At 43.3% G+C, this 21021-nt stretch overlaps 4 protein-coding genes across 5 annotated transcripts; 2 read left to right on the top strand and 2 right to left on the bottom strand.

Annotated features, from left to right (window-relative positions):
• Positions 1 to 493: 493 nt before the first annotated feature.
• On the top strand, positions 494 to 4272 carry LOC135633190 (uncharacterized). Its single transcript, XM_065142367.1, has 4 exons — positions 494 to 681; positions 765 to 944; positions 3055 to 3242; positions 3864 to 4272. The coding sequence occupies exons 1-4, from the start codon at positions 509 to 511 to the stop codon at positions 4052 to 4054; spliced, it is 732 nt and encodes a 243-aa protein (XP_064998439.1). The 5' UTR covers positions 494 to 508; the 3' UTR covers positions 4055 to 4272.
• A 1261-nt stretch (positions 4273 to 5533) lies between these two features.
• LOC135633165 (putative 4-coumarate--CoA ligase-like 8) lies at positions 5534 to 8905 on the top strand. The gene is made up of 6 exons (XM_065142323.1): positions 5534 to 6600; positions 7233 to 7419; positions 7541 to 7686; positions 7763 to 7830; positions 8216 to 8318; positions 8613 to 8905. The coding sequence occupies exons 1-6, from the start codon at positions 5608 to 5610 to the stop codon at positions 8748 to 8750; spliced, it is 1635 nt and encodes a 544-aa protein (XP_064998395.1). The 5' UTR covers positions 5534 to 5607; the 3' UTR covers positions 8751 to 8905.
• An 87-nt stretch (positions 8906 to 8992) lies between these two features.
• LOC135581283 (3-ketoacyl-CoA thiolase 2, peroxisomal-like) lies at positions 8993 to 14747 on the bottom strand. The gene is made up of 15 exons (XM_065142326.1): positions 14536 to 14747; positions 14224 to 14300; positions 13364 to 13448; positions 13155 to 13281; positions 12971 to 13069; positions 12821 to 12888; positions 12628 to 12735; positions 12474 to 12551; positions 12137 to 12269; positions 11956 to 12052; positions 10495 to 10618; positions 10296 to 10404; positions 9542 to 9625; positions 9352 to 9457; positions 8993 to 9266 (listed from the first exon to the last, which is right to left on the bottom strand). Exons 1-15 carry the CDS (start codon positions 14623 to 14625, stop codon positions 9260 to 9262), a joined length of 1392 nt encoding a protein of 463 aa, XP_064998398.1. The 5' UTR covers positions 14626 to 14747; the 3' UTR covers positions 8993 to 9259.
• Positions 14748 to 15482: 735 nt separating this feature from the next.
• LOC135633166 (probable pectate lyase 8) lies at positions 15483 to 19698 on the bottom strand. Of its 2 annotated transcripts, none has more exons than XM_065142324.1 (7): positions 19438 to 19698; positions 19091 to 19264; positions 18425 to 18490; positions 16960 to 17602; positions 16436 to 16539; positions 16205 to 16343; positions 15483 to 16092 (listed from the first exon to the last, which is right to left on the bottom strand). In XM_065142324.1, the coding sequence occupies exons 1-7, from the start codon at positions 19548 to 19550 to the stop codon at positions 15871 to 15873; spliced, it is 1461 nt and encodes a 486-aa protein (XP_064998396.1). In that variant the 5' UTR covers positions 19551 to 19698; the 3' UTR covers positions 15483 to 15870. The 2 variants fall into 2 exon arrangements, with proteins under 2 accessions (XP_064998396.1, XP_064998397.1); XM_065142325.1 differs by having other exon boundaries at positions 19091 to 19168; positions 19438 to 19680.
• Positions 19699 to 21021: the final 1323 nt, after the last annotated feature.

Raw genomic sequence — 21021 nt, 5'->3', positions numbered from 1 at the left:
AGACTAAATGTACTTATGGTACATATCTATTAAGGAGGATGAATCAATATCTTACTATCATCAAATTATCCTCAATTTATCTTTTGGGATATATCTTTAAACGATAATATGGTGGGGGTTTGTCCGAAATGAATAATTTCTTATAAGATTACTTGTTATTAGTAAAGTATTTAAAAAATATATAAATTTTTTTATTAAATTGATAGTTATAAAACATGATCACATGTAAAACAACAGTCTTCTTATTAGATTTTTTCTTTCTTTCGAACATTAAAGATTAAATTTTATTCATAATTGCAAAAATAATAATAATAATAATAATAATAATAATAATAATTTTTGCACGTAATATCGGAACTCCATTTTTACATCCTCATCACCATCACATCCCATCACTGGTCTGACTCGTTCAAGCCAGTCCAACTCAGGGTCCGAGCGAGTCATATGCGGTTCACCGGGCCCATGTTCTCTTCGAACCGAGTCGACCCAGTGGAATCGCCTGTCCCAGATGCGTCTATATTGTTGGCGAGTCGAATCGGTTCCTTCGGCGGACCGACGCACGAACACAGGGCAAGAGATGTTCCGGCGGCGTGTGACTTCTCTGGCTTCCCTCGCTTCCACTCTCATCAATTCCACCCCGAGTTCGAGGATCTCTCCGTCTCGCCATCCCCGTTCCTGCCTGTAATCCATCCGATTTCCGCCATCTCGATCTTGTTGTTGTTTGTTTGTTCGTTGTGGTTAGAGGATGCATATTCTTGGTGCAGTTCCTTCTTTGCTGCTGCTTCCTCCTCCGCGGAACCGGCTGCGAGCACCGGTAGTGACACGGGTAAGAGGGGGAAGAGGTCCTTTGGCCGGAAGCTCTTCCAGATCGGCTTGATTAGCCTTACGGGAGGGGTTTTTCTCAGTGGGCTCAACGATCTCGCTATCTTCCATGGCTGTAGCAGGTGCGGGTTCCTGTCCTGGTGGTTATTGTTCTTTCCTGTCGATTTCTGTTACTTGAACTTGGGTTTACCAATGCCAATTACTGCAATTGCATGACAAATTAGCGGGATTGCTGCCTTTTTCGCCCTTCGATCACATCAAGTTGTGAAAGAAAGCGTTAATTAATCTCTAAGTTTCTTTTTACCTGTCGATTGCTAACTTGATCTGCTTTTGTTCTGTCACCTGAGCCCCAATTCCCGAGGCCTATATAGGGTTCAGGTTTTGTTCTATTTCAAGTTTGGGCGTGGGGTTGAATCATATGGTCCAAGTGGATGGTTTGCACTCCTAGGATGGGTACTTGCTATCTTAGTAGCAGTTTTCAGGACAGTTATAACTAGTCTGTATTAGTGAGGTAGAAATCTGAGGTCTTTGTTCATCAGCTCCTTGTTTAGGATCAATAGTGTCACAATAAGATTCAAAATTCAATAAGATTCAAAATTCAATAAGAGAAGGAACAGATTAAGGAAACTTGAAAGTGATTTTTAGTCGTTTTCCCTCTTGAGTGACCATGAGTGCCGACTAGATCAGGAATGGTGTTCGGTTAACTTATCTTAGTTATGGTAGATTCTCGGTTGTAGGTTCTAGTCCATCCTTCTTCTCTTGTCTCTGTCCTTGTTCTATTCTATTATGTTGTGTAGGAAAGTTTCATACAGCAAAGTATACTTCATTTGATGAGCTGTAGAATGAGTTACAATGAAGCCCCTTTTTGCACAGAAAGGTTATCGACATAGTGTTATCAAGAAAAACAAAAACAACCAGCTCAAGTGGAGAGGAACCCCTTTGACATCTAAACTAATAGTTTATCACAATCCCATGTCTTCTATGTGCTTTCCTTTCATATTTTGGATATGATCTGAATTGCTGTTTTTATTTGTGATTTATGCTGCTCTTAGACCCTTTAAATAATGATTTTCAAGAACTTTTTGGAAAGAAGATAAGATGCTTGCTTTCTATTTTGCTAAAATGAATTTTTGTTCATTTTCCTAAGTTTTTTGGCGTTTTAATAATGTGAGAGGTTAATTTTGATTCTAATAAATCGTAGTTGTGTTAGCTTTTATTGTGACAGAAGCATGTCACGTGAATTAAATTGCATTGTAGAATTTTGGTCCAAAGAATCAAATGTAACTTTATAGCTTATATAGCTGAGGTCCAAGTTATGAATCACAAACTATAGGCATAGTGCCCTGTGGCTAAAGATCTTGACCCTGTCTCTAGCAACGGTATGTTACAAAGTGGCTACAGTGGAATAATGCAGCCAGGCTTAAATTACAATCAGATCTAGTTTGTGTGGTGTAGGTATTCAAGTTGATTTTTCTTATTCTTTGAAATTTTTAGGTGCAATTATTTAGTTGCCATTCATATGAATCGTAAGAGTTATTTACATAGCGTGCCAAGTATTTGGTATTCTTCCAATAAGATATTTCTTCTTCTTCTTCTTCTTCTTCTCCATGATTAGAGGAGTTTTAGAAGGATGCAAACTTGCTGACTATAATGTGGTTTGACTATGTGAATCTAAGGTGTTTTAGACTTTTTAGTTGACTGTCATATCCCCTTCTAAATGACCATAGGCATCATAATAAATTAATCAGAGGATCCTTATAGTTGATCTGATCACATAAAATACTTGACTTCTGTCAGATTTTTTTTTCTTGCAATCATTTAAGATACTTAATCCTTCCCAGATTTATAGTTTTCTTGCTTACATGCAGATCCGTTCCATTTGGCTAAATCAGTTTAGGAAATCAATTAGTATTTCATTGCTATATGTAACCTTAGCGTTTAGCATTCACTCTGTGTGATACAATGGTTTTATGGGGCCTCTGCACAAGTTTAACTTGCGGTATCAGGTTTTATAGCTTTTGGATTTTGTAAATGGTGGAGATTACAGGTTACGAAATTGTAACTTCTTATTTCATGGCTGGGTCTTGCTGCTTGGTCAATTTGTTTTTGTGCTAAATGTTGTATAATTCATATGCGTTATTGTATTTCATCTAGAAAAAAGATTTTGATAAGTCGTGTTATGGTCACACAATGAGAATCTCATGCTTACCATCTTACTTTGACCTGTTTCAGTAAAGCCATCGAAAAGGCTAGCCAGAATCAGCAAATAGTAGAGTCTCTTGGCCTGCCAATAGTAAGGGGCCCATGGTATGATGCATCTCTTGCCGTTGGTCACAAGAGGCATTCTGTATCCTGCACATTTCCTGTTTCCGGACCACAAGGATCTGGCATATTTCAGTTGAAGGCTATTCGCCAAGGAGGTTTTGTCTATGCATTTCTGATATAGATTGTTTGGTTTTGTCTTGTCATTATATGTTTCTGCTGTTCACTTTGTTTATATCTTTACATTTGGGAAATAGTAGCGACGATTAAGAGTTTATACTGCATATCAGAAATACAATTTTTATTTCTGGGGTTCTGTTATAGAATTTGTTAAATTTTACCATATTAGAAATTTGTTTCCATTGAAGCTATCATTCCAAGTCTTGTTTATGCTGCTTGATCTGGATAAACCTAACAATTGCATTGCCAAAAAAGTGAGGAAAATATTTCTGACCCCCTGACCGTGCCCCCTTCTTAATATGGAATATTTATTCTTTTAACCGTAATTTTAGTTTGCTATGCTTCATTACCTTATCGACACTCCTTTTCAATTTTATTCCACAACTGGTACATGTGTTGCGCTTGGGGTTATCAGGGTCAAGAATCCATAAATAGAACTTGTGAAAACACAACCCGAATAGATAATGAAAACATAGCATCTACGGAAACTAGTGATCGATGTCTCCAACTCAAATAAAGTTTGATATGTGTAATTTTAGTCTGATAAAATTCCTTATTAAGATACTGGATTTTGATCACCATCTCTTTCCGCACTGCAGATGAGACAAACTTTTCGTTTTTAAGGCATCATGACTGGGATATACTGATAATGGATGCTCTCCTTCATGTTCCCTCCAATGATGAGAAGCACCAGACTGTACGAATAAGTCTTTCCGAGAATAATTCCCCGTTGCCATCCATGGAGTGCAAGGAGTGCAGACTTTCAGAATCCGCAATGCCTGAAAAATGAGATGTCTATTTTGTGTGGGTTCTGCCTGCAAATGATACACCAATCCTGTAGAGAATATTTTGACACCTACTTAGCTAATAAAAGTGCTGGTATGATGCCATTTTTTTTTATGAAAAACACTTGTCTAGATCACTCTATGTGTTAGTGTCATAAGATGCGGATAGAGTTTCATTGTAACTCTACACAATTCATTTAGTTAATTTTTTTTTCTTATTTAATCTTATATGTATTTGGAAAAACAAGATTGCATTGTGTCACTCGTTTGCTATGGTCAAAGGGATTAGTGTGGTGTGGTGTAGGCAAGAACAACTACAAAATCCTTTTTTGAAGAGCAATTATTTTCTTTCCTTTTACTAACATTTTGAAAACTCATAGAATGTGGAATAAGAGCATGCCGGAATTCTTGTTTGCCATAAGAATACGGGCAATCGAGGATAAATAGAGGTCAAAGCTCGATTGTCATGATCGATAAGATATGCTGTTTAATTATTGATGGATGGCTACTCTGTAGAATGTAGATCAGGTGCCAGTGAGGGCCTCTTTTCCAGTATAGATGCTAAATTGTGTGTTCTTTTTTCCCCCCGTTTTTACAAGGACTCGAGTTCAGTGCTCTGTATAATTTGCATTGTTGTGCATGTTGGCATCAGTTGTTATTTGGTACGTTGACTTTGTTCTAGTCGGTCATCCCAAATAATCTAACTGTGGTCATTGTTTATTGTATCGTGAAGGCCAGGCTTCGTTATTAATGCTCTGCTGGGTGGTAAACGGAGGGAGGGAGGGAGGGAGGGAGGGGGAGGGAGCTTCACCGGTTTCACCTCTGTCATCAGTAATGGCGCCATCACCTTACTGCAGCTATCTACTTTCCGTTTCAGAGGGCCGACAGGCAGTAAGTAATACATTATTAACATTTAATCATGCATTCAAGAATATGCACCACTCACTGCTAACAGAGGGAGATGAATGGGAAATAATTGAATGTGTTTCCCTTCCGAGGGAAAATTACAAGTTTATTATGATGGGCGATACAAAGTTTATTGGGGACATAAAGAAATAATTGATTGATGCCAAAGGCGGCGGTGCTTAATTGGGTCGGTCAATGTTTAGAGATGCATGCTTGTGCGTCTTCCCAATTGATGCCCAGAAATTTTGGATCCCATCCGACCATTTGACACCAACGTGAGCTGTTGGAACCGAAACGGGAATTCGTGGATCCATCCATATGTTTCTTTTTCGGTTGGTCAATTGGGAACGGAAGCTTTCTTATTCGTGTTTATGAGAGACCAGAAAGATCAAATACATGTATCATCCATCACATGGTCGAGCATTAATTTACACACCATTCATGCATTGCAAGTGTTTTGTTCGGGTAAATACCGGCTGACTCGGTGTTGCGACCTCCGCCGAGTGAGTGCGTCACGGGCGGCAGAAGCCGCACCGTCTATTAATTGTCACCCTTCCCTCCTCTTCAATATCCCTGTGCACAATTAGCTCAGACCTCTCTCTCTATCTCTCTCTCTCTCTCTCACGTATTGAGATAAAGACCAAGCAAGGAGATGGACTCCGTTTCAGGTGAGAGCGGCTACTGCTCTACCACCGGCATCTATCGCAGTCCTTTGGTTCCCCCTCCTCCTCTTCATCTCCCATGCGTTTCCCTCCCCCACTTCCTCCTCCTCTCCACCCCGGCTCCCCCCACCAAGCCGGCCTTCGTCGACGCCGTCTCCGGCGATTCCCTTTCCTACGCCGAGCTCCACTCACTCACCGCCGCCGCCGCCTCCGCACTCTCCTCCGCTGGCCTACGCCGCGGGGACCTCGCCCTCCTCGTCTCCCCTAACTCCATCCACTACCCCGTCCTCGCCCTCGCCGTCCTCTCCCTCGGCGCCGTCCTCTCCACCGCCAACCCCCTCCTCACCCACTTAGAGCTCCAGACGCAGGTCCGCGACTCCGAGCCCGTCCTCATCATCGCCGCCGTCGAGCTCGTCACCAAGCTCGACGGCATCCTCCCCGGTCGCCCCCTGATCCCGATCGAGCCCTTCCTCGCCTCCCTGCCCCGCGAAGTTGACCCGCCCTTGCCCGACGTGGACGTGGGCCCCGCCCACCCGGCGACGGTGATGTACTCGTCGGGGACGACGGGGAAGAGCAAGGGGGTGGTGAGCACCCACGGGAACCTGACTGCCACGGCGAGCCTGCTGCGGCACGTGTGGGGGGGCGAAGCGCGGCGCGATGATGTGTACGCGTGCGTGGTGCCGCTGTCGCACATGTTCGGGTTCTCGGTGCTGTTGTGCGGGACGCTGGCGTCGGGGGCCACCACGGTGGTGCTCCGGCGGTACGCGGTGGGGGAGCTGCTGACGGCGGTGGAGCAACACCGAGTGACGCGGCTCCCCGCGGTGCCCCCTGTGGTGGTGCAGATGGCGCGGTCGTGCCGCACGGGTTTGGCCGGCGGACGTGGTCTGCGGTCGCTGAAGGAGGTCATCTGCTCCGGCGCGCCCATCGCCAGGGAGCAGTTGGAGCGCTTCGTCGAGTGCTTCCCCGGCACCACGCTCTCTCAGGTGAGTCACACGTCCTTCCTTACGCATTGCTCCTATGCTGACCGTCGGATCACGATCGAATGGTCATCCTCAAATTACAACAACTAAAAAACGGCGTGTTCTCAAGATGGACGACTGGGATTACATCCAACGTCTCCGATCCGAAAAAGGAATTAAATTCTCACATGGAACGCAATGCGAGCCGCTCCACTGCGTGTGCTCTTACAATCGGGTTTTGGTGAACGGTGGCCGTTCAAATAAGATCCGACGGCAGGGTAGTAAGCTAGCTCAATTCTGGTGTCTCATGCCCAAACTTAATTACCAGAAACTGGCAAGAATTAATATGACCACTTTCTCTACTTCGCTTTGTGATTTAAATGCCTGTCTCTGCTCCATAGTCCAAATCGAAAGCCAAGAAGTCAACATTTGCAAAGCCAAGTCCCGTGGGATCATTATTATTATTATTATTATTGTGCTTCAGATGTTAATGGTTTTGCCATGAACACATGTAGATAGATTATTAAGCTTATCGAGTACCCTTTTCTTTTAACAGTCATTTTGCTCAAATCAGCTACATTACTACTGCTATGCACATTTGCTTGGCATGCGCATGGGGAGGAGGTTCTTCTTAGACATAACAATATTTGGTGCAGTGCTATGGATTAACCGAAACCAGTGGCCCCATAACTGTGTGTGATGGGGTCAGTGGCCGATTCCACGTCTCCATCGGAAGGTTGATCCCGACAATGGAAGCCAGGATTGCTGACGTGCGTACAGGAAAAGCTCTTCCACCGTATCGACATGGCGAACTGTGCGTCAGGGGGCCTCTCGTCATGCAAGGTACGTGACGCACCCATTGCATGCATGCACACTTGCGGGAGAGCGAATTAATAGCATTCCACAGAGGTGGTGGTGTCTTCATCTGAACCCTGGAATCCTGGTGTGGGGTATCTATCCCTAGGCTACATGAAGAACGAGGAAGCCACATCTCTTGCCATCGACCGAGAAGGGTGGCTGCACACCGGCGACTTGTGCTACATCGACATGCGTGGGTTGGTCTACGTCGTCGACAGGATCAAAGAGCTCATAAAATACAAAGCTTACCAGGTTCTCTTTTGCTCAGCTTTCGATGACGAGCACTCGATTTGCCAGTTTCAGCCGATGCTTGCTTGGGGCATTGCAGGTATCTCCGGCGGAGCTTGAAGAGGTTCTTTCTACGCATCCTGATGTCCTGGATGTTGCTGTCACTTCGTGAGTAAAAGGACTGCTTAGTTTTATTGTGATGGCGTTAATCGATTTGGTCACTGATCTAATATGACTGTGGGAAACTATAACTTGATCGAGCGCTTTTCTCTTGTAAAAGGGAAAAGGCAAGAGGAAGAAAACACACTCGGCAGAACAGCTTAGCGATGAAAAGAGAACACAGGAGAAGAGTCTAGTGCATGTCAAATATTAAAACACTATTATACATGTATGACAGTGACCATTTCGATAGATATTTGGTAAAATGGCACCACACAATTCTAGTTAGAAATGGACTGCATTCACTTCTGTCGGTATCTAGTGTTGTTTCTGAAAGGGTAATGGCACTGCTATTCCCATGATTGGGTGTGTGAAAGTTCAACTTTGATAGCAGGTACCCTGATGAAGAGGCAGGAGAGATCCCTGTGGCATGTGTTGTCAGAAAGCCGGGCAGCAATGTGGAGGAAGATGATATCTTCGCTTTCATGGACAACAAGGTAGAGGGCAGACTTTTAATATTCCCATACACAGAGATTAGAACACTGTCATCTTCCTCTTATCCAACCAAATAATAGAAAAGGAAGATAGCAAATGCCCCCCCTCTAAGGATAAGGATCGAAAGAACCCACTTACATATACTAGATTTTACCTACAACATGATAACTCAAGTTTTTGTTTGACCTCATGCATATATTAACCTAAGCAAATCCGTAATAGATTCTTGGCAATAAGGACTATTATGATTGAGAAGAGAGAAAAAGGTTTATATTTTTGAATTTGTGTTTGTATAGGTGGCTCCTTACAAGAAGATTAGGAAAGTGGCTTTCGTGGAGTTCATCCCAAGATCTCCGTCGGGGAAGATCCTGAGGCGGCATCTGAATGCCGCGGCTGTTCGCCGTCAGAGACGAGAGATATCTGCAAGGCTATAGAATAACATGTCACGAAGCATCACTTCTTCGAGCTGCGTTCGCCGTACTGTACGGAATGGATGTTGTCGGATTGGGGAGGCTTTACTTCTCTTACTGTTTGTTTTCCTTGATGTTGTTCTCTAATCTGAATAAGTCGTCGTTTGATTCTATGTCAACAAACGGTGTAGTAATAACCCCACAGAAAGGTTGCAAAGATTTGTTACATGAGTTCATCTAAATTTCCTTGGATTTCTCCCGACAGCTTTGGGATCAACACTTACTCGGCCACTATTATTATTTGATGAAAGAAACAACACATTGTTTGGTGAGAGCAGCAGTTGGATTCAAAATGTAGCAAACACCAGAAACCAGGAGATTGAGAATTACAATAAAGAACCGAACCATCTAACAGAGGCATAGTCGTTTCGAAATCAAATCGGATACTGCATTTAAGCTACGTAGCTTATCGTCGGGGCATATATAATTTGGTCCCATATGACCAGTGCTCATGGCTCACGAGAACCAACAGTTTACGATCTGCAATGATCAATCAACGTATAATTGGTTTGTTAGTAATAATACTATGAAATAGACGGAGTTTAATGTGACACACGACACTTACATGGCATCCTTCGATAACAGGTTGTGAGACTGCATTCTCCGTGCATTGGTGAGTCCATCGGTTGCGTCTCCTCTTTCGAAGACGGCGGCAGCACCCATCCCTGTGCCTGCACATACCATACAAAAATTGGTCAGGAAGGAACAGCAAATCAGAGGAAGAGACAGTGGGCGGTAAGAGAGGATGGACAGACCTATGCACATCGAGATGACCCCAAATCGGCAATCTTTGCCCCTTCGTTTCATTTCATTTAGGAGAGTGCTCACACTGCGAGCACCTGCAATGAACAGAGAAGCAATCACATATGATGTCCACCATCAGCCAAGAGCAGAATTTCCTCGATCATCTTAAGGTTCAAGTGAATCAGAACTCTTCAATATTTGAAGATAGAAGGAAAAGATACCAAAGATAATAGAGAAGACAACAAAATATCCTCTATCTTAAGATAATGCCCCAGTGGAATTTAATCCAACTATTTGAAGTTATTCGTAATATCATGACTAAAAAAAATCATGCTAATTAATGAAAAGGCATGAAAGAGAAAGGGAAAAATCTGTAATCTCGTAAGACGTACTCGCATTTGATTTCCCAAATCCTCCGTACCGATCACATCGAACCATCAATGATCGATGGTGATTTTATATAAGAAAATATCTTAATCGCAACTGCAGTTAGTAAGAGATAATGGGTTACCGTCTAATGAACCCATATACTAAAAGGTCATCATACCCAATAAACAGGGCTTTGCTGAACTATTTTGATTCTAAGATGACAAGAAAACAAGGATGCTAAGAGATGAATGGTAAACACTCCACGTTGAATAGGATATTTGTCAATCATAAAATATCAACCTCCTCCCGCATTGATCACATGCATCCAGAACAGATGCACATCGAAGAAAGATGTTTGGTAGTTCCTGCAATAAAGAAATAAACGGTGGCAAATACCTGTTGCACCCAAGGGGTGACCAAGAGCGATAGCACCTCCATTAACATTTACTTTTGTCGCATCCAGCTCCAGCTTCTTGCAGCAATATACAAATTGAGAGGCAAAAGCCTACACAGAAGCAACAACAAATATCAAGACATGCAATAATATAACTGCATGTTACCAAAGACAGTTATCGAAATACAAAATTTATACAACCTCATTAATTTCAAACAGATCGATGTCTTCAATCTGAAGACCAGCAGATTTTACTGCAGCTGGAATTGCTACAGCCGGACCGACACCCATGACAGCAGGGTCAACGCCAACCGCAGCAAAACTCCTGAAGTTATCAAGTAAATATAACTAATGGATAATCTTGGAAAATTATTCTCTCTTCAGAATAAAAAAAGATCACCACAGATATCAATGACCATGATAAAATGTATAACACAAGCCTTACGAAGGTTAAGTTAAAAACAAACAGTTTAGGCCAATCAAAACTATGATAAGGGTGGTCGAATGAGCAGTTGTGACTGCTGAAAAGATTGAACTTAACTATCTTATTCACCCTTAACAGTTTGCTCTTTGGCATGGTCTTGTACTGCTGTAGTTTAAGAATATGTTTACAATCATTTCATACCACCAAATATGAACCATCTGTATTGGTTATATTTGGTTACATTAAGTAAAAACTTCTGTCAAGGACAGGCTTTGATGTAACATGAACAAATATGTAGGATAGGATAGGAAATGGTCCTTTTCGTTGTATAATGTAAGCTCATCAAACCAATAAGCTGCTACAACAATATAGTGTCCAAAAGGGATTTAAGTAGTTGTGATCATATCGGTGCTAACTTGCAAAACAAACAATATTCATGTTACAAGACGAATCACTCTCAGAGCTCGAGTTAAATAGACAAATTTACATAAGGTTGATTATGGTAAGCAGCTTAAAGCTTCACTGCACAAAATCAATGTACCAGAAAAACAAACTTAAGCATATGGAATGGGCCAGGTTGCTGTCAGGTCAACAATGACCAGATCCACAAAACTGAAACCTTCACTATACTCAGACCTAGACTGAACCATCATGAAGATTAGACCAAAACTTGGCCCAACCATAGAGAACAAAGCTCAGGTTGGGCTGACTGATCTGAGTCCTTGGTTGATAACGGTGCTACACGGAAGGATTACTTGTTTGGGAAGAAAGACTAATGAGAACATGATATTTAGATATATGCCACTTCAAACTCAAATCAGTTATAAAGCCACAAGCTAAAAGAGTTGATCGGTTTCTAGCCCAAAAAAACCTTACCGGCTAAATCACCAATCAGAATCCAACATGATGATCCTTGAAATTGCTAACCACTATTTCTTTGAGTCAGCTCACAACAGATAGAGACTGGCCCATTCACACCCCCCTAAAAGCCTATCCAAAAGCCAACTTTTGGCAAGAAAGGCTTGCAGAAAAGATAAAAAGGGCAGGAAAGAATTAACACCTATCCCCCTTCTTGTTTATTTATTTATTTTTTTGTGTACGTGAGCATGATGCATATGCATTCATAAAGTAAGTTCAAGCAAGTGAAGCAAGGACCTCAAGCTATTAGATTCAAACAGACATGATTTATATTAGTACAATAATAGATTTAATATTCAACGAAATATACAAAATTTAACCTGAATACACCAAGGATAGGAAATCCATTTTGCATTGCTACGTCTCTCCTCATCAAGAGGACTGCTCCAGCACCATCACTTACCTGACTAGAATTGCCTACAATAAAGTGTCACATACAAATGACTGCCAACAGAGAACCAGCTGATAACATATTCATCATGTAAAAGAGAATTTTAATACCAGCAGTTGTACTTCCATCCTTCTTAAATACTGGTTTTAGCTTTGCCAAACTAGAGATGGAAGTTTCTGGCCGGATTCCATCATCCACGGATATGGTCACCTGCTTTTCCTCACCAGTTTTTGGGTCCACAATCTTCAAAAAGTTAATCATATCATCAGAACCAAGAATTAGAGAGCAATAGGTGCATAAGCTTTAATTTTGGGCCAATGATGGTTACTTTCTTGTGGTATATGTTGGGTGATACTATTGCTACTGACTGACTCGAGGCCAAATGATATTAAATTGCTAAAGGAAGCAAAAACGAAAAAGAAAAGGTATCGTGATAGGATCAGTCACCTTTGTGGTAACTGGTATGATTTCTTCTTTAAATTTACCGGCAGCAGTTGCCGCAGCTGCCTTCCTATGAGAATTAACCTGACCAAAGAAGAAAAGTACTTTAAGACAATAAAAAGCATCGAAAGACCAGTATAATCAATGGCCACAGACGCACAGCAGCCTGGTCTTGCTCTTGTCTAGTCACACCATAGCGATGTGCAACATTCTCAGAGGTAATTCCCATGGGAAGTAGACAATTTTGGGCTTGCTGAAATGCATTTACCTGAATCACTCAGAAAAACTCTGCAGTCAGAAAAAGAATGCAAAAACTATCTTATGGAAAACTAAACAAGATTCCAAAAGCATACTTTTGGATTTATTGAACCGTCCCACGACATTGAATTTGTGGTCATAGATTCTAACCCAGCACCGATTCCTGTTTTGGCAAAGGGAAAAAGAAAAGATTAGGAGACGATTATCGCTCCAGCACAAAGGCAAGGAAACCAAAAGGACCTCACCGATATCATAGAATCCAGATTTAATAGCAGCAGCAACATCAGCAACTGCCTGAAGGCCTGACGAGCACTGCCTGTTGACAGTTCTGACTGGAACAGTTTCTGTGGGGAAAATTTAATGTTGTATGATGTAACAAAACTGTACATAAAACACCAACACAAATAAGAAAGCAGGAAGCCTAGGTACCAGGAAAACCAGCATAGAATGCTGCCATCCTGCATTCAGTTGCTCTTTGGGCGCCTGGTGCCAACACAGTACCGACCACAATATCACCCACTTCATTTGGGTTTAGGTTCGTCTTATCCAACAATGCCTATATGAGAAAAAGATCTTTTTGAGATTATCTCCACTATTTAATCTCTACCTTATCAAACACAAATCTGAGGAAAACAGACCTTCAGCACAACAGTAAGCAGCTCCTCAGGATATGTATCCTTGAAACCCCCTCTCTTGGACTTGCAAATCGCAGTTCGATAAGCACTAAAACATATGGTGGTAGGATTGAGAACGATCAGGATAGGAGCAGAACACATAAACGAACAACATATGATGTGATAAACCATCGGAAATCACAACTAGCAACATACTAAACCAAGAATGAAAGAAGGCTCTAGTGGCTTGTAGGAAGAAAGATCACACTACAATAGTACTCAAACGACAACTGGAGTAAAATTAAGAAAACAGAAAGAAACTTTCTGTTTGACGACTGAATCATTGAATCATTGACGGAAGGTCTTGACGACCAAACCATCCTTCTAATTTAGCCAGCAGCAGTACACTTTCTCAATTCATTAGCATCTTGAAATGAGTTGAGAAGCAACATGGCCATTATAATCACTACCACAAGCGGTCAATGATGTCAGCCGATCATGACATCCTTGTGGAGTAACAAAACACTTAGGTGCATCATAATAATTGAACACAAATCTACGCTGTAACTTACTCATTTGCCTTAGAATCCTTTTGTATTTTCTTTTGGCAATAAATCATTGTCAAAATTTAACAATTACATTCTAGAAAACGACAACCTTCTTTCAAAAAGAAGTACAATTATTTTGGACAACAAATAATCGATATGTCCAAATTTCACGATTACCTTGCAAAATTCTATTGGTTTACGATCTCACTTTTCCTCCCTAACAAATACTACAATCTCCTTCCATATATCAAATACGAATTGAGGGAAATAGAATTCTGACCATTAATCACGACTCAAACAAAACAAAATTAAATTTACATATGAGAAAGAACTTACGCGACAACCACGACGTCATCGCCGAAGCAGGAATTCCTCTGATAAGCCGCACTGTCCCCAGCGGCACAAACAGAAGCCTGTCGTCGAGAATTTAAAAGGGGGGAAATGGTGAACTGGCTGTTTTATACCACAACAGAAACGGAACACGTCCAATATGATCGAACCAAATCAACAAAGGAAGCACCCAACACATAAAATAAAATAAAATTAAAAAAAAAAACCCTCCGACGCGATGAATCACGATACAGGAAATGAAACACTAACTGATCCATCCACCACCGTGACGGAAAAGACAGGGTGGGAAGCGATTACCGAGATCAAATGCGATCCATTCGGGGACGAAGAAGGGGAGGGTCGGAGGTGTCGAAGGAGGACCCGCTGCCGATCGATCGCCTTCTCCATGTATTTGATCCGATGCAGATCGCTTTCCCCCCTTTCTCTCTCTCTCTCTCTCTCCTCTCTCTCCTCTCTCTCCAGAGATATTTCTTTTGCAACACCGGGAAGAAAGAAGCGTTCACGCCATTCCAACGGAGGCGTCTCCGGACAATTATATCGGAGTAGCCACACGCGTAAGAGGTCGTATATAAGAATCTATGCGGACGGAAGCACGGCAATGACGAATTCCATATCAGCCCTTCGATCGATCCGATAGCGAGAAGATCCAGCCGTCCGATTCTGGATGTTAACTTGAGACGACATAAAACGTCACTTGTGACGTCGGCACTAATGGACGGGGGTGGGTGGGATATAGTTGTCTACGTGTCAGATTAGAGCGACTCGTTATTGTTTAGGAAAAGTGCCATATATGATGGCAGCATTTTTGGCATCTCCTAAAAATGACATGGAAATAGAATGTATTTATTAATTCTTGGGAATTCCACTTAAATGAGGTAACGAATTGTTTCTCCAACTTATGATATTAAAAATCAATAGGTTCGAATAGTAAGTATCAACAAATTGATATATGAATAAAATCATTTCAAATCAAGATCAACTCCAATGATTTTGTGGGATGGGGTCCATTCCTTTTTGTTATAATACCAATAATAATCAGAAACTGGTGAAAGCAACCAACATATAGAAAGGAAAATTATCTCCTCTAAGATCTGGAATAAGCTAAATCATCCATTGTGCAGTTAGACCACTGTATTCTGAGAGAAGACAAAGAGAAACAGATAGATTGGGTATCAGGCAAAGATGGATACTTCCAGGTTTGCTATTTAAGAACCATAGTCAGTCTTATGAGGAGAGACCATACGTAATACAATCTTTAAGATGACAAAATCCATTCCTACCAATACAATGACCACGCTTAAGGTACAAGGATAACGGGCAAAAGACTAAATTGCAACTATATAAAATTCTGCTGCATTGTAGCAAATTCAACTGTGACGACACGCCACCAGGATGAAGTCTATCTATAATCCCACTTATTGCTAGATGGACGGTGTAACCGAGCTAAAACAGCGAAGTAGAATAAAAGAAACTGACAACGCTTCCGCATGCGCTCCACATATGGAGGCAGGCGGAGGTTGGGCAATTGGAGGAAATGACATTTCTGACGGTGTAACATAGAAGAAATTTGTAACACCGTCAAGTACAATTTCCCATCCTTCGGGTTGTGGCGTTCTGCTACTTGGCATTACGTTAACATCGAGTGCCGACTTGGCAAGACAGGACCCCAGCATCAGAAGTCAGTGTGTCGACCAAGGAAGAGGGCTTGGCCCCAAAGCTGGAGGCCCGTGCGTAGCTGGCTGAAGCCCCTGCACCGGAAGGGGTGAAAAAAGCACCATTCAGAAGCAGGTCACCCTCCGACCTCCAATTCCAGTTCTTCCACGTGCTTTGATCTGTGTCCACCCTTTTTGTTACCTATTCAATCGAAGCATAGGGATTGTTAGAAGTCGCGATGGAAGGAAAATTCTTATAAATGGTGCACAAAAGAGGGAGGATGGACGGAGCTGTTGTAGGTTGCTTCTTGTACCTCCTTTGCAAATGGATTGGTCGGCGCAAGGTATCGGTTGCCTTGACTGTTGATCGTTGGATTCGCGCTACCGCCAATGGCGTACATCTCCCAGTGCGTGTAGTCATTGTTTACCACGTGGAAGTAGCCATGCCTGCACCTGAAATCTCAAGCAACATTGTTCCTGTTTCCTAAGCGGATCAAAAGAGTTGGACAATATATATTCCATCGTTGTGGATTTCCGAAAGTTACCTGGGCATTCTCTGAATCAGGCCTTCACCAAAATGATTAAATGCGATCGTTACTTGCATGATGCTGTCCCTTGCATAAGAATCAGTGTGTCCCAAAAGCATGACCTGCATCAATTCGGCCAATAATGCTCACACAAGACAAATTTTCAGAATTTAGATAAATCATCAATGTCAATCAAGCAAATCTTTTTTGTTCTCCCGTGCTAAATGCCAATTGCAGTTAAGAAAATAGAAATCAATTCTTTGGCGAATGCTCCTTGGTGCCTGTCATAATAGGCAATCTCAATCATCAAAGAAAGAGCACTGAAATAAGGTGGCTAGATGTACAGTAGTCATATTTAGAAAGTAACATTTGGTAGCAACATCTTTTCTTGTTTTTAATATGTCTTGCACTGGACAAATAGAACGCATGATATATGAAATGGCACTTCCTGTCGAATTCGTCCCTTATTCAACACTCTTTTGGTGCTACAGAATAAAATCGAATAACCGACGTTCGACTGGAGCAATGCAAGAAAGGGATACCTCATTGTGGTGGGTGAAGTAATTGTTGGAGACCGTAATGGCAGTGGAGCCCATGACGGCATCGACAAGTCCATCGGCGCAGTTGGACAGAGAGCAGTGGTCCACCCAAATGTGGCTGGAGCCGAAAATGGAAACGGCATCCCCATCAGCCATGGTTCTCCATCCATAGTGAGAAGGAGAGCTGCGGACCATGGCATTCCCGGTGGGCTTGCAGTCGTGGATGTGGAGGCCGTGGATGATGACGTTGGTGATGTACTGGATGGTGATGCAGGCGCCATTGGCAATGTGGACGTTGACACCGCGTCCATCGATCGTCTTAAAGCTGTTCATAATGAGTTCCTCCTTGAGCGTGATCTCCATGTCGTGTTTAAAGGTGATCCAGAGGGGCACGTCCTGGATGACGGCGTATCTAAGTGTTCCCGGGCGAGGATTCACGGGATCATCGTCCCCGGAGTCTGTCACAACGTACAACTCCCCGTCGCGGCCACCTATCGCGTTGCGGCCAAAGCCAATGCCGCAGTCAGCGAGCTTTTTTCTGTTGACATGCCAATCGGGGTCGCACCGCCAGCAGTCGTCGATCGGGTTGCCTGAACCGCACGACAGATAACCAAGAGATCTGCGAGCCGTGCTGTTGATTATGGTCCTGACGAAAGAAGTTTGTCATACCGAATCGTTAGCATTTCCTCATGAAAAGAGTGGACTCTCCGTCCGTTGCTAAGGCTATGTAGCAAAGATGCTCGATGAATTGGCAGAACAAAACACCATAAGTAAATCCATAGGCCATCAATTTTGAGGAATTTATGGACCAGTCACCTACGGGGATGGGAAAGGATAGCATCTCAGATGCAAGTTTCACTGGTCCACTAGACCTGTGGAACAAACCGTTTCATGTGAGGAATTAATGCGGGTGTAGGAAGTACAACGTCAAGGAGAAGCATGTCTTTAATGCAGCGAAAGATAAGAGGCTTGTTGTACTAATTAGGTGATGGCGACCACTCCAAGGGAGAAAGGTATTCTTCTATCATCGAAACAATCGAAGTCTCCGCAGGTAGAGCGAGCGCAAAGAGTGCATGGCGCACGTGATCCCATTCGGTACCAAAGAAACGAACGTAAAATTGAAATGAAGAACCGAAAACAGTGCATCTAGTCTGTCTGTGATCATTAAAATGCAATCGAACATGTCGAAGGCGTCAATGGAATCCTATCATGAACAAGAAAAGATGCAACTGCAGGTGACTTATTCTGGCCGTGGGACTCCGGGAAATGATGGGAGGACACTCAACGTTGATGCTGCAGTTATTATAATTAAATAGCAGGAAGACGAGATTTTGGCATGCAAAAAGAACAACAGGAAAACAGCAAACAACAAAAGTTTATATCCAACAAAGCTGCATTCATTTAGAATTCCTCAACTTTCTATTCGAGAGAATTGACAACGTAGGATATAGAAATCAGGATGACTTACGTCAGGACCGTCGAAGCAACCTCCTCGGGGTCGTCGACTGCGGCTTCTGCTGCCCTGGTTACAGCCCTAGGAGTAGGAGAAGCATGAAGCATCATTCTTGGTCAATAGTCATCGCTTGCAATTGTCATATATTAAAGCGACTAAGAAACAGTGAGAAAAATGGACTAGTCGATTTTATTTTGACCAAATCACGTCACGTCTCCCAAGTCGAGATGTTACAATTTTTGGGGAATGACGCACAGATCCCGGTGGTCGGTTGTCTTCTGACCTGACCATAGAATACCTCGGAAGGGAAAGCTACGGCGCCAAAGCGGGAAACGCCATGGTTCAGCCATGGAGAATAAGGGAATCGATTGATTACCAAGAAACGAGATTCTGGCCCCATCACAGCATCACTCACCCCATCCTTCGATGGGTATTGACCGGAGTCTTCTGCATTGGTGGTGTAAAAGGACGAAGAAAGGGCTTGAGATTTGATTTGGTTGGTTTTTTGTTCCTACCCTTTTCCAAGAAAGCAATGGCAGTGGGGGAGCAACGAGCAAAGCGAAGCGTAAGGAAACAAAGCGTGATCGGAAAGCTAAGAGATGTCGATCTCAGCGAAGTCCGATGAACGGCCCAGATTCTCGTAGGAACCGGGAAAACTCGAACATGGAGTTTGGAACTCACCTCTCTTCCAAGGAAGCATCGGCGCTGGTCGCGTTCGCGGAGGCCTCTCTCAAGCTCCTCCGCGATGCTCCGCCATTCCTGCAAGAAGCCCGAGAAGTACAACAACCTGTGAGAACCTTCTTCTTAACTAGTTCTGCCCAACGCCACTTCTTCGGCAAAACCTCAGCTCTCGCTCTGCTCCAGAACAGAATCAAAGCCATCTCAAACCCCCCAAATTCCCATTTCCATAGAAATGGCAGAAGCCCGCATAACGTTTCACAAGAAACGACTGAAACTCCTGCATCTTTATTTCAAATGAAACGGAAAGAAGGAAAGAGATGTCAAAGGGACAAACGATAGAAATGTACCTCGAGCCAGAGGACCGCTCGCTTCCAATCCACCCCCGACTTCCGTTCAAAACCAGCAGGAAGCCCAGAAGAAGAAGAAGCAGAGGAGGAATCCATCTTAAACCCGCCGTCATTGCCGCCCTCTTCTCACCTCTCACGTTTCCCAGAGCAAAAAGATGTGATCGAAGGAGAGAACAGAAAAGCTGATGGAGAATGCAGTTGCAAGGAAACACCGCAAAGGTAGTGGCATTATATAGAAGCCAATTCGCTGTCACCGTAACCCGGCCTAACCATGGTTAACCCACCGTTAACGGAGACGGCATCGGGCCCCGACGAACACCACTCCTCGCCTCCTCAACTAACAACAACACCAGCTTTAACAGAAGCTTCGCTCCTCCATCCGTAGCGGGGGCCGCCCGTCCACGTCGGACGTCGTACCGGGTTTCGCCCACGAGCGTTATCGTGGCGGACGTCGACGTCGACGTCGACGCCGCTCCCCGCACTTGACAATTTGGATGGCGACCATCGGATGCGTTTTAGACGGCTGATAAACAATCAGTTTTTGGAAATAGACATGGCTGACACGCAAGGGAGTATACGATGGAGTGTGCCTTCCATTCGTTTGATAAAATGCCGTGCGCTCGGTGCTTAGAGAATTCAAACACACTTGAGGTTGTTCTTAATCCAGATGATGGAAATCCAACTTTACATCAGATTTGACATCTTGAAGTCTTCCGCTAAACGAGAGGCTTCGAGTAAAAGTGATAAAGTGAAAGAAGTGGGCATGCTCGATGGCCTTTGTTAATGTCAACCAGTGACGGTCAAAGCTTCCATCCAAATGCCATGGAACCCAACTTTCCAGGCAGCAACTTCAACCCCCGGTCTCTGTGCAAATGGGTATCTCGCTCGGAACAAGCACTGTACCATGTTTGTCATCCATCATCTGCTGCTTTAACTGTTACCACTGCGTCCAAGCATCTTCGGAAGCGTGACGTACGCCGGAGTACCTCAGACAAAGGAAGGTTCATGTTCGTCCTTGTTCCTTCCGTTCACCCGTCGGCGCATATGATCCGATGAGATCAATCCGATGGACCGGTCAACACTCATCCCATGTGCCCTGTCTCTCTCTCTCGTACACGAGTCGGACTCGGAGCAAACGCACTTGACGACCATAATAGCATCTTCGTCATCCGTTTCCATTTCAGCCTGAGCTGTATCTGAACATGTCCATCGTACACCAGTCGGCAAAATTGAATACCTTTGACCGCCCGATTGATTGAGGGATGCTCTCAAATCAAAGTGGTTGATTCTTGAAGAAGGTCAAGATCGTTGAACACCGAGGGTGGGTGAGTGTCGCCTCATAATTTTCTATATCTGACGCTTCCCAGCCTCGATTTCTTGTTATATCAGATTTGATATCCCGGCTGTGATGAGTATCTATGTGCATCGATCTTCTGATAGAAGGAGCATATGGGTTGTCTTCTCGCCGAAACAAGGCAAGAAATATCGCATGGGGCACATCAGATTTATTCCGAGTCGAATTGATCGTGCCACATTGAAAGGTGGAGAACTGGATTTTGATGATCTTGCCATCCATCTCACGTA

The sequence above is a fragment of the Musa acuminata genome, chromosome BXJ3-3, assembly GCF_036884655.1.
Source record: "Musa acuminata AAA Group cultivar baxijiao chromosome BXJ3-3, Cavendish_Baxijiao_AAA, whole genome shotgun sequence".
NCBI lineage: Eukaryota > Viridiplantae > Streptophyta > Magnoliopsida > Zingiberales > Musaceae > Musa > Musa acuminata.
This window is presented reverse-complemented; position numbering and strand designations above follow the sequence as displayed.

Coding starts and splice junctions, on each gene's coding strand:
- LOC135633190 (XM_065142367.1), top strand. CDS start 509: ATGCGTCTATATTGTTGGCGAGTCGAATCGGTTCCTTCGGCGGACCGA. Junction 945..3,054: donor ATCTTCCATGGCTGTAGCAG/GTGCGGGTTCCT, acceptor GACCTGTTTCAG/TAAAGCCATCGAAAAGGCTA. Junction 3,243..3,863: donor GAAGGCTATTCGCCAAGGAG/GTTTTGTCTATG, acceptor TCCGCACTGCAG/ATGAGACAAACTTTTCGTTT.
- LOC135633165 (XM_065142323.1), top strand. CDS start 5,608: ATGGACTCCGTTTCAGGTGAGAGCGGCTACTGCTCTACCACCGGCATC. Junction 7,420..7,540: donor GGGGCCTCTCGTCATGCAAG/GTACGTGACGCA, acceptor ATCTATCCCTAG/GCTACATGAAGAACGAGGAA. Junction 8,319..8,612: donor TCGCTTTCATGGACAACAAG/GTAGAGGGCAGA, acceptor GTGTTTGTATAG/GTGGCTCCTTACAAGAAGAT.
- LOC135581283 (XM_065142326.1), bottom strand. CDS start 14,625: ATGGAGAAGGCGATCGATCGGCAGCGGGTCCTCCTTCGACACCTCCGA. Junction 12,736..12,820: donor ACGGTTCAATAAATCCAAAA/GTATGCTTTTGG, acceptor TGAGTGATTCAG/GTAAATGCATTTCAGCAAGC. Junction 10,619..11,955: donor CCTATCCTTGGTGTATTCAG/GTTAAATTTTGT, acceptor TGATAACTTCAG/GAGTTTTGCTGCGGTTGGCG.
- LOC135633166 (XM_065142324.1), bottom strand. CDS start 19,550: ATGACGGCGGGTTTAAGATGGATTCCTCCTCTGCTTCTTCTTCTTCTG. Junction 19,265..19,437: donor GAGCGGTCCTCTGGCTCGAG/GTACATTTCTAT, acceptor GTTCTGGAGCAG/AGCGAGAGCTGAGGTTTTGC. Junction 16,093..16,204: donor CCAATCCATTTGCAAAGGAG/GTACAAGAAGCA, acceptor TCGATTGAATAG/GTAACAAAAAGGGTGGACAC.